We start from the raw sequence: 12,466 nt of genomic DNA, 5'->3' as shown, positions 1-12,466 counted from the left end.
TGCCCACCTGACATATTTGGTGTCCAAATTAGGTGAATCACCCATCCAAACAGGTGGGTAGGCAACTCTCAACCTTGCCCTAATATTTATTGGGAAAAAAGACTCTGTCCGAGAGTGTAATTCCTGCGTCCAAACATATGAAGATGTGGAATGACGTTCCCCATGAAATATGAAATGACGCATTTGTTGATGCTTTGATGTGCACTCCCATTGGCCCCCACACAGGCGTAAGAGCCATGCTCCCTGATGGCACCTAGCAGGCACAACATCCACTGGTGCCGAGCTCGAGAAGAATGAAAAAAGAAATGGGGCAGTGCAGCTCGGACCATTGGACTTCATGCCTGCCAAGTGTCGACCTCTCCACCCTGAACTACATTGCACTGCACCATGAAGGAATCAGAGGAGATTTAAATCTAAAAGATATACTACTTTAATCATGGTTGTGTTAGATTTGACCATTATATGTTTTTCGTCTAATAGAATATTAATATCTGATAAATGAGGTTATTTTTTGGTATAATATCTGATATAAGTTTCTTTGTTGAGTTGTGTATAAAAGATTAAAAAGGATTGAAAGATATCAGATTTGCCATTGTGAGATCCATTTTCATGAGATTGTAATTTCTTTCCCAATTTTATTTATTTCAATAGATTATTTTTCATTACATCGAATTTGAATCGAATTCAAAACTTTTTTTTTTTTTTTGGGGGTAAGAAATCGAATTCAAAACTCGAATAAAAGCCAAGTTAGGTTGGTTTGAGGTTATGAAAAGTAATTGGTTTTGGTTTGAATATATTGTATATTGAATTGAACCAAAATGTTGACCCAAAAATAAAAATAAAAAATTGAACCAAAATCAAACCGAAAACCCGGAAGCGAATCGATTGAGACCCTTATTTAAAAACCTTGGTTCTAGCTCCACGTTTAAACCGGATCCGTATGGGTTTGGTAGTTCGCTGTGTATGGTAACGTTTCGTTAAAAATTCTTGTTTTTACTTTCCACTTTCGCCTCTGTTATTTCTTCTGATTTCCCAATATTCTTCTCCTCGTCAGTCTCGCTCGACTGTTGAATTCTGCTTCTAATTTCTTTTCTTTTTTCGTTTACCCCAGTTTCGCTCGTCGGCTATCTGCATTTCCATTGTTCTATCATCCCTCGGAAGAGGCCCCATATGGGATCAAGGTAAGTCTAGATTGATAATTTTCCCTTCTTATGGAATTGTTTAATTTCTGTCTGTAGGGTTTGTATCAGTCAGTTTATGGAATTTTAGACTTCATTTAGGGCTAAAGGGAAGGGGGGAAAGAAAGGGAAGCAATTGCTTCGAACCTCTACTACTTGGTTGTGAAGATCTTGTTTTATTGATTTTGGACTGATTGAAGTACTTTTTATTATTTTTTCTCATCTGAAACTTCTAGAATTTTCATTTATTTCTTTCTGAGGTGCAAATTAATCAATTAATCCAGTTGGGTAGATGATTTTTATCTTGCTCCTTATTAACGTTCTCGGGATATTAGGTTGTCTCTCCCCTCACTTCCCCTCCCCTCCTTCCAAATCCCTGTGGTTGGGAGGAGTTTTTGTTCAAGTTGGGAAAAAGATTTTTTTTTTTTTGGGGGGGGGGGGGGGGGGAGTAACTGGTTGGCAGTGGGTGCAGGTTGTGAGGCTATAACTGAAGTTTAACATAATAGACAGGAAATTAGGACTATATAATTAAGATAGAAGACCGGGTGTTCAATTTATGAGAGAAATTTGAAAAACTGACGAACATGTGAAGTTCTGAAAGGAAATAGACTTGATAATATAATGTAGAACAAGCAGAGGTATACATCTCATAACTTGTCATGTTACTGCTAGCTTGGGATCTCACATGATTTATTACCTGTTAACTTTAACTGATTAATTGGACTCCATATAACCCATAAAACCAGACCAAGACTCTATTTAAATTAAAAAAACACTAATTTTAACCTCTAGTTGGCTCAAAATACTAAACTGAGAAAGAAAACCTAATCTACCACATTCATACCTACTAAAGGTTCCCCATATGGTCCTAATTTTTTCCTATTTTGCCTTTGAGAATTGTGGTGTTGTTCTTAATTTACCTTTTGGCATATGTGGAAGCATATCATGCATATTGAGCATAGTTGTCAAGGCGACCCAAGGCATTGGAGGGGTGCCTAGACGACAAGACGCCCTAGGCATGCAGTATATGGCTATGTAATATAGCAAACATAGAAGTCATATCAATGCAGTATGATATAATTGTGTTAGTAATGACCTAATATGAAGAAAAAAAATGATAAATAAATCATAGGATATAATATATGCATATTCTGAAGCTTCTTTCCATCCTTCTTTGTGTCTAAATTGAGAGAACTTACTCCTTTATCCCGGATAACAGAGCTTCCCAAGCTCCGGCACTGATTGGAGATAGAAAGACCTAGCGCAGATGCCATGGATTAGCATAAGAGTTAAGTAAAGATAGGTTCTTCACTTTTATGTACATGATTTCTATTTGTAGGAAATTGAACTCTACTCAAATAAAAAACCATTGAATTTAACATCTAAAGCTCTCACTTTTATGCTGTAACGAATCTAATGTTACAGGAGTCAGTTGAATAAAAAACTGTGCTATGGTTTGGATATAAACAAGAGTTGCTAAGCGGTGCGAGAAGAAAATTCAAATAGTACTCAAGCGGCAGGAGATTTACACACAAAAAGAAAAGAAAGGAAATGAACATGTGGTATTGTGGTGACGTTGGATGAAGTGAAGAAAACCTCCAAAGAAGATCAATCGATGGTGGAGGAAATACAGAACAAGAAACAATCTAAAGAAATCTGGGTTGAAAATAAAACCCAGAAACAAACTAGAGTTTGGATCGGAAAACCCAGGACATCCATATGTAGATGAAGTATAAATTCAAAGACAGCTCAGGAATACTGAAACTTTTTGGATGAGGAAGCAAAAAAAACGGAGCCAAATTGAAAGCAGATTGCAACATGACAAAAGCCTAAAAAGACATAGATTGGTCTCTTTCAGGTGGACACAATGACCATGAAAAGACTTCACCACATTCTTTCAGCCATTGACAGATATACCAAAGTAGTCGCTTTTACTGTGCCATTAACGGAATATAAACTCGCTCCTGTCTTTTGTACGGATGAAAACCACAAAGAGAGACCGAGTTTTTGGCATCCACTGACGCCGGATGAGAGAGAGCCCTGAGCTTATTCACCCAAAAAATTAAAAAAAAAACTTTTTTACCCTTGAAGTTAAGAACTTTAGGGAATAAGACAAAGGTTAATAAAAGGAGGTTACAAGATCCAACTGCACATATAGATGTGTCATTCAGACAGTCCCTTAAATGAAGGTTAAAGATATTCTGGCTTCATTTATGTTATTTCCTAAAAAGACGTACCCAGTGCATGAGGCTCCCGCCACTGCGAGGTCTGGGGAGGATCATAATGTACGCAGCCTTACCCCTGCTTCGCGGAGAGGCTGTTTCCAGAAAACCAAGAAAAAACCCAGCGACATCATTATTAGATTTGTCCGTTGCATTCAGTTCCCCTGACTATTTTTCTTTTTTAAATTTCACCAAACAATATATACACAGACTACTGTTCTAAAACAGGTGGTGTAGTGCACTGCTGTTACAACTATTTTATATTGATTGCAGTCATTTATGTGCTTTATTGAACTATTTTGGAATTGGAGCACCAAAGGAATGCTATCTGCCAATCCAGTACATAAACAACCTGTGAACTCCTGTTTATGAATCTGTGTTGTTTAACTGAGCTGTACTACTAGTTTATAGCAGCCATTTTTTTGCCATTACATGTTTAATAATATTCTCACTGTTTTCCTGCAGGTTCACCACTAAATTTTAGTTTTTAACTGCATTGTAATGGATCATCCAAGACCAACCTCTGAAAACGGTGAGGATAATGTTGGCATTCCAGAGCATTTGCGCTGTAAGAGAACTGATGGAAAGCAATGGAGATGCAGTGCAATGTCCATGCCAGACAAGACCGTATGTGAAAAGCATTATATCCAAGCAAAGAAGAGGGCAGCAAATTCTGCAGTAAGGGCGAGTCTGAAAAAGAAGAGGAAAACTATTAATGAAAGTGATGTTTACTTGGATAGTAAGAATGAGGATTCGGATATACCTCTTGTGAACACAAGGGTTGCAGAATTCCATGCTTCAGCTCCTGGGAAAAAGTATAAAGAGACCCTTCCCAAATCCCGGGTTCTACATTCACCTGAGACACCTCTATCTAGGAGTTTCCCTACCTCTATTCCTCTAAAGCCAAATGATGATCCACCAATAGATACTGATGAGTTTGATGAGGACTGGAAAAGTTCATATAAAACACCACCATCTTCTGGAATGGAACCATCAAAGAGCAGAACTCCAAAGAACCTTGATGACAGTGCTCTGGTGGTGAGTGGGTTTGCGTTTTCTTGTCATTATTATTATTAATTTATTATATAATAGTTATCTACATTGGTGATGATCTATCAACAACATAGTGGTAAATGTGGTGCAAATGGAGGGGCCTGAGAGTCTGAAATTGGCCTCTTCGTGTTATCCACATGTCACATCTCTTACACAAATAATGTATGGCTGGAAGATTGTAACCACCCATCTGTTGATTTCTCTGGACTGTACCTTAGTTTCCAGTTTTCCCAGAGTTATTTGTTGATTGGATCATTGCAATCTTCAGATTGCTTTGGTTTATGCAGAAGCCTACTTGTTTGACCCATCTAATGGCAAGTCCAATCAGTTGGCAAGCCAGGATTTTTTTATGTCTCTCCCCCTTCATTTTTTTCTTTTTGCTGAACACGTTGCAGTTTCTCAGGAACAATCTGCTAGAAGTACAGACTCTTCTCACGATGCTGGTGGGCAAATCTGCCATCAGTGTCGGAGGAATGACCGTGGGAGGGTTATTTGGTGCCTGAGATGTGATAGAAGAGGATACTGTGATAGCTGCATTTCTAATCGGTGAGTTTGCATTTCATTGTGTTTTTGAATAAACTGATTATGCAGCTGAATAGAGAGAGATAATTGTTTTATTTGGTCAAGTGTGACCGACAACTACTCTCAACTTACAACTTAAATAACGACCAACAACTACTAATTTGATGCTGCATTTATTAGGTATCCCGAACTCTCATTGGAGGAGATTCAGAGGTGCTGCCCTGCATGTAGTGGGACTTGTAATTGCAAGGTGTGCTTGCGTGGAGATAATTTAATAAAGGTATCACTTTTTGTGAGCAAGAAGGGGTTCTTAGTTTCTTGCTATTGACGATGTAATTCTCCTTCATCATAATTTCCGGTCTAGCTTCATTAGAACTTATGTTCCTATCAGTTAAAGATTTTCTTTGATTTTTCTCTGAGTTGCAGGTCAGGATACAGGAGATAACTGCTCGAGATAAGTTGTTATATCTCTACGGCATCTTGTCTGCAGTCCTTCCTATAGTCAAGCAGATTCACTCTGAGCAGTGCTCTGAGCTGGAGATTGAAACCAGACTTCATGGTAAGATGCATCTTAGGGTCTCTTTCATATAAATTCTAGAAACTGTTACTTGGCATCCTCATTCTCAATTTGTTCATTTATTTTCCTCAGGAACCAAAACAGATATTCCCAGGGCCAAGTTGAATGCAGATGAACAGATGTGCTGGTATCCTTCAAAAACTTTTAGCTTCTCTTTCTAGTGATTCAGTGGGTATATCTATAATATGTTTAGTAGACAGTAAGCGTATGGCAATGCAGGGTTGCTGAAACCCCCCTCCCTATTAGAAGAGTTGCACTCATATCATTTGGATCATAGGCATCTGATTATCACATGCTTTTGGTTTGTCAGCCAATTTTCACATCCTGTAAAGAAAAATAGTCCAGTATGCATGGGTGATCATTTAATTAGGTTTATATTCTCCATACCTTAGGAGACTATTAATTCATTATGACGTGTCTTTTTACAGCAATTGCTGTAGGATACCTATTACTGATTATCACCGGCACTGTACAAGTTGCATGTATGATCTATGTCTGACTTGTTGTCGGGAACTCCGGCAAGCATCTCCTGATGATGCCAACGAAGAATTACTAGAAAACCAGGTTGGTGAGAAGAACCAAGATGAGGACACAATGTTGGAGTCGTCGAAATCGTTTAAATTAAGATTCAATTTGTCAGTTAAGTGTCCTGATTGGAAAGCCAACAGCAATGGTAGCATTCCATGTCCACCAAAGGAGTATGGTGGTTGTGGTTCTTCATCACTAACTTTAAAGCGCATATTCAAGATCAACTGGGTCGCAAAATTGATGAAAACTGTGGAGGAAATGGTTAATGGCTGTAAGGTGTATGATGCGGATAATGCACAACCTGCTAGGTTAAGTGACTTTTGCTCCAGCCAAGCCGCCTGCAGAGAGGACAATGGTGATAATTTCCTGTATTGCCCAACATCTCAGGATATCAGGATTGAAGGAATTGGTTGTTTTAGAGAGCACTGGCGTCGAGGGGAACCCATCATTGTTAAGGAGGTGTTCAGTTGTGTGTCTGATTCAACCTGGGAACCCATGGCCATATGGAGAGGGATACGGGAAACTACGGAGGGAAAAATGAAGGATGACAACAGAACTGTTAAGGCCATAGATTGCTTAAACTGGTCTGAGGTATGCCTTACCATAACACTCCTTATGAGAAATGCATTTTTAACACTTGATTTAATATGTTGGGCTTTTTCCTCATCCTTTTCTATTTGGAAAAAAGCTTGCTAGCTGTTCGTCTATGAAAGTAATCCCTTGAGGGGCACACACCTAGTTCTACTGCATGGGAAGTGATGTGGCAATACTAACTATTAGATATCTAGGCAGTGGTCTGAAATCTGGATGAGTCACATCTCACATGTCAAATTTCAGGCTCAAATTCAACCATTTACGCTCCCATGTATGTCCATGCACCTTATTGGTCGTCCAAGCATTAGCATGCACCGTCTTGGTGGTCCTGGATTTCTCAACGCTTTATTTTGTTCAACTCCACTTGGGCTGAAAGCCTGAAACTGACATGCGAGCAGGTGGACTGAGGTCTACAGTCTACCTGTGCACAAAATTTCAGTCCCATTCTGATCTGCTACATGGGAGAACTAGGTGCACATGAAGTGGTTCCTTTCCTAGACAGACATCTAGGAAAACCAAGTCTCTTCTATTTTTAGAAATATTTATATTTTCAATGTTCTCTCTGGAATATGACCACCAACAACTTGTCATACTTGGTTGTTAAGTACGAAGTTTATCATAAAATGTTTGAAATTTTTTTGTTAATTGTGGCTTGGCATTGGAATAGGTTGATATTGAACTTGGTCAGTTCATCAAAGGATATACAGAAGGACGAATCCATGAAAATGGGTGGCCGGAAATGTTGAAGTTGAAGAATTGGCCGTCGCCCAGTGCATCTGAAGAGTTTTTACTGTACCAGAGACCTGAGTTTATTGGTAAACTGCCACTGCTTGAGTATGTCCATTCTAAGTGGGGTCTTTTAAATGTTGCTGCAAAATTGCCCCACAATTCCTTGCAGACTGATGTAGGACCTAAGATTTTTATTTCTTATGGGACCTTTGAGGAACTTGGTAGAGGTGATTCTGTGGTCAATCTCCATGTGAATATGCGTGACATGGTAGGTGCCTCAGTGTCCTTCCGTTTTAATTTATTTTCTGTTGATGCTCTAGAAATTCCTTAAAGAACAAACTCCTAAGTGTATCATTTGCATTATGTAATTCTGATCAGATAGTATTCCTAATTGTGGATTGGTAATTTTAGTGTTTTCTTGACTTGGTCTAATGTTCCCTGAGGTTTGTGTAGGTATACCTGTTGATGCATACATCTGAAGTGAAGCTAAAAGGTTGGCAGCAAACTATGATTGAGAAAATACAGAAATCTTTCAAGGAATCTGATGAAAAAGAATCATTTGGTGATGCACACACAAGTTTGGATGAAAGTGGAAAATCACCTGACTCGGTCCCCAGTGAGCATGGTAAAACGAATGATGAAGGGGTGGCATTGAATGCTGATAAAGACGAGATCATGGAGGATCAAACATCCAATGGAGATGATACTGGAAAGACTCATGCAGGAGCACTTTGGGATGTGTTTCGTCGGGAGGATATCCCAAATCTGATCGAGTATTTGAGACTTCATTGGGAAGAATTTGAGAGGCATGCCAATTTCCCAGGTGCCTCAGTAAGTTTATGTGCTTCTTTCCTGTAAATTGGCTTTCCTCAGTTAACATTGTCTATCTATAAGTGTTTCACATAACTACATAAGTATGTTGTCTGGATCTCAGGTAAATTACCCTCTTTACGATCAAGAAGTTTTCCTGAATAAAGAGCATAAAAGAAAATTGAAGGAGGAATTTGGTAAGGGCAGTAACCCAACGGTTTTTACAATTTGGGTAAAAGTCAATTAGGTGGCTGTATTGCAGTATATATTCCATTTATGCAGTTGGAGGAAGATAATTCTCTGGATCCCAGTGAAGAGATACTATAGGCAGACCAGATTAGATAATCATTTCCTTCCAATCTATCATGTTGTTTTGAGTAGAACAAACCTGAAATTCCTGTTGGCCAAATGGTCAGAATTGTCCATATTCTGCATATTCTTGGACTTTGGATGGCTATAAAGTGGGTTTAATGGATGACCTCTCCTTTTGGGCAGTTTTTTGTATGATTTGGTAGGTATTGTGTGGAATCAGGGTTAGATATGATTGTTTGGACTTTTGGAAAACCATGGCAGGTTCGGGCTGGAATCTGGGTCTATACACATCAAGAATTCAGAGCTTGGTAATTAGTTTTTTTTTCCTGAGAAATTCCAATCCAAATCATTCTGGATCTGGCAATCTAGACCAAGGTTTGGCCAATCCAGAGAGAAAATTAATAAAACAGTAGACTTGTGATCCTGTTCTGTCCCAGATCGGATCGTCCACACCTGATACCTAGCTGGGTTAGGTGATTTGGACGATCACATACTGTGTTTTGCAACTGATATACACTTGTCAAATGATTTGTTAATACCCTTAATGGCCATTGTCTTGTGGGATTCATAGTCCCTGCTTAATGAACTAGTTATGCTTCATAGGTACCTTGAAATTAGAGATAGAGTTGGAAACCCTTGGTTTTTTCTAGTTACAATTGTGGCAACCATATGTATACTCAGGGTTTAGCCAAGGCCCACATCTTGCTGCTCCACAGCTGCAATGAGCCGGTGTGGGATGGGGATAGGTTTTACGTTTTGTAATCTTAGTAGTAATGGGTTTTCAGAATCCACCTTGAAAATTGTGGGCAGGTTTTGAACGAGTTAGGATAGGATGTAAGTAGGATTGTTAACCCGATTCTGCCTGTTTTTAAGAAAGTCATATCCCCATTTCCTATATCAGTATTCATATCTGTATCCATATCTTGGTATCATAAGGTGTGGCCATCTAATAGTAGTTCCTGGCCACATCACTCCACTGAATGCAAAACTTGTATGCACTACAGATCAATTAGGGTTCAGTGGGGGAAAGAAAAGAATCTTCCCTCCTGCCTCTCTCTTTCAGAGTAATATTTGACCTCTTTATGTGATGATGATGATAAATAAATAGATGAAGGTCTATTATTCAGCCTACGTGTTCTTATTAATTATTCCATTGCTTTTCAGGAATAGAGCCATGGACATTCAAACAAAATGTTGGTGAGGCTATATTCATCCCTGCTGGATGCCCTTTCCAAGTGAGGAATCTTATGGTGAGATCGTCATGCAAATCAAATGTCTTAAGGTGGTCAATAAAATATTTTATAACACTTGCATTGGAGAAAATGCATCTTACAAGTAGATTGTTTTATAATGTTCTTTAATGTGTATTTGTGTCAAAATGTCATTTGCTTGTAGGGTTTATTGTAGACTTTTAAATTTAATATACACTTCCATTTTTTTAGAATTTTAGGAGCTTGATTAGGAATAGAATTTGTTAAGGCTGCAGTTGATCATTGATGCATTTTGGAGCTGTATCAAGTTGTTTTGAACCAGTTAACGTTATGGTTTAAATCCTCTTTAGTATTATCTTTATGGGAAATTGATCTCCCTCTCACACTCTCATCCCTGACACTCTGCCTTCCCCATAAGAACTGTGTTCCACCCTCCCGCGCTAACATTGCTTGGCATGGGGATTCCATCCCATGCCAGCGGCGTGTCGTTCTCTGCCGTACCTGTATTAAACAATAATGTCACACGTTTTTTTTTTGGTTGGGGGGGTTGGACTCCTCTGTATTTGTAATATGTAAATTTTCAGATAATTTCTCAATCCATTGAATGAAGATGATTCCACAACATGCGAGGAGTCATTGTTTTTTTTTTTTTGTATATAGCAAGGCCAACTGGCTTGCAGACATTTTCTATGGGCTGCGGGCCAGCATGAGATTTATCGCTCTGAATACCATTACCAAAGAGTTCAGTAAAGCTGTGTAGAGACCCTGATGAGAGTAGACATATGCCATTATGCTTTTGTAGATCCCCTTTATAGCCTATTTGCTCATTTATATATTAGAAAATATTACTTTTCCTTTGTTCGAAAAAAGAAAAAAAAACGAGTGGTTTCATGTTCCTTTTAAGTAATGAGAGAAATAGTTCCTCAAAGTTGTGAGCAGAAAGATTGGGTGCCTTCTTATGGGCTAGGGTGTTGGTGCTTCTTAATTGGAAAGGGAAGCTAGCATGTTCTGATTTAGTGGTACTCGTGGTGGTGTAGGGGTTGCTTGATTTTGTACATCTTGTATCCTTGCCACCCCCCTGCCCGCCCTCCCCTAAGAATGAATTGAAAGAAACATAAAAAGGGCCTAATTAACGTTGCCATAGGTAAGTGTAGTTGTACTAAACTTTCCACCCTTATCTTCATGAAATGTTTCTACTTTTCAAACTACAATCTGTAAATATGAACAAGTTCTGTATGAAACAAAAAATTCTGGATGAAAATTAAATCCTGTAGAGAGATGATGGTATTTGTTTACAGGTCTTAAAATTCTTAATTCCTTTGATTCAATGGAGCATTTTTGTAATTTCTGCAGTCTTCAGTTCAGTTGGGCCTTGACTTTTTATCTCCTGAGAGCCTGGGAGAGTCTTTACGACTGGCTGAGGAAATCCGCTGTCTTCCAAATGATCATGAAGTAAAGCTTCAAATGTTAGAGGTCTGAAAATGGAAATTTCCAAAGCTTTTGTCTCCTGTTATTTCTCTAGAAGGTCCTGGTTTTCCTAACAGGTTTCAATGCAGGTGGAGAAGATGTCACTCTATGCTGCCAGTTCAGCTGTTAAAGAAGTCCAAAAGTTGGTACTTGATCCCAAGTAAGCAAAATGAGCTTTTGGCTTGTTGGTGTTTGTTCATGTTATTTCCAGCACTCTATTGTAAAGAGAAGATTAGGAATTCACCTCTCCGTGTCCAGTTCTGGAGATTGGTGTATGTTGGGGAGAGGAGGGGGGGGGGGGTGTTAAGACTTACCACTCAACAAGTATCAGATATCTCATAGATCAAATCGGCCTAATCAGAGAATCATTACCCAGATACATCCTAGTTCTTTCTTGATTCTCCAATATAACTTAGGTGTTGTTACATGGAGTTGCTGATTTTTGACCTTTGATTTTCATTGATGTGAGTGGATTGGGACTGGTCATATGTTTAGTTGGTCTTTACTTCTACATGGTTTAATGTGCGGCGCACAGAGCCACATGGTAAGGAAGATGGTAGATTCACTTCTCTGAAAAATGCAGTTTATTCTAGTGAGGTCAGAATGCATAGTTTGCCAGAAGCTATATTGGGGAGAGAAGGAATGGCAAAATGAAATATCTGGGGACCAACTTTGATCTTTAGTTGCTACTTCTGAGTCATTGGGTACGGGTGCAGTTAGAAAATACCTGTTCAATGTTTGGTTCTCTATTGCATTCAAGTGCTAATTTCTTGAATATTGATGTACTTACTATTTCTTTTGACATTTTCGCAGAGTTGGGGCGGAGCTCGGATTTGAAGATCCAAACCTAACTGCAAGAGTTGCTGATAGCTTGGAGAAGATGATTGAACGGAGGCGAATTGCGTGTGTGTGAAAATGTGTGTACGACACTTGTAACTTGATGTAGTTTGACCCCTTTCTTCAGTGGTATCATCAATATATGTGAAAGTTTGATGTATTTATTACATTTTTTCTCATTGTCATATATTTGACTTGGGATTTGCCCATTATAAGTTTCTTCTAGATTCCAATATTTACTGCTTGGAGAAGAAGGGGGGGGGGGGGGTTGGGAATGGCAAGAAAAATGGAAGTAAACTTCCCCCTAATTATGGTCTTTCATTCCAATAACATTTTGATCATTGGCTCCCTTCACTCTTACATGTGCCCAAGTACTGTCTTTTGTTAATTTGATACCACAAAAGAAAGTGCAGCATTTTCCCTCTA

At 38.8% G+C, this 12,466-nt stretch overlaps 1 protein-coding gene across 1 annotated transcript; it reads left to right on the top strand.

Moving 5' to 3' along the window:
• Positions 1 to 3,865: 3,865 nt before the first annotated feature.
• On the top strand, positions 3,866 to 12,274 carry LOC122671675 (lysine-specific demethylase JMJ25-like). The gene is made up of 13 exons (XM_043869041.1): positions 3,866 to 4,438; positions 4,857 to 4,999; positions 5,156 to 5,255; positions 5,402 to 5,534; positions 5,625 to 5,679; positions 5,981 to 6,671; positions 7,342 to 7,671; positions 7,857 to 8,234; positions 8,338 to 8,410; positions 9,690 to 9,775; positions 11,090 to 11,209; positions 11,293 to 11,363; positions 12,017 to 12,274. Exons 1-13 carry the CDS (start codon positions 3,902 to 3,904, stop codon positions 12,114 to 12,116), a joined length of 2,817 nt encoding a protein of 938 aa, XP_043724976.1. The 5' UTR covers positions 3,866 to 3,901; the 3' UTR covers positions 12,117 to 12,274.
• Positions 12,275 to 12,466: the final 192 nt, after the last annotated feature.

The sequence above is a fragment of the Telopea speciosissima genome, chromosome 1 (genome assembly GCF_018873765.1).
Source record: "Telopea speciosissima isolate NSW1024214 ecotype Mountain lineage chromosome 1, Tspe_v1, whole genome shotgun sequence".
Lineage (NCBI taxonomy): Eukaryota > Viridiplantae > Streptophyta > Magnoliopsida > Proteales > Proteaceae > Telopea > Telopea speciosissima.
The sequence above is the reverse complement of the archived record's forward strand: the minus strand, read 5'-3'. Positions and strand labels throughout refer to the sequence as shown.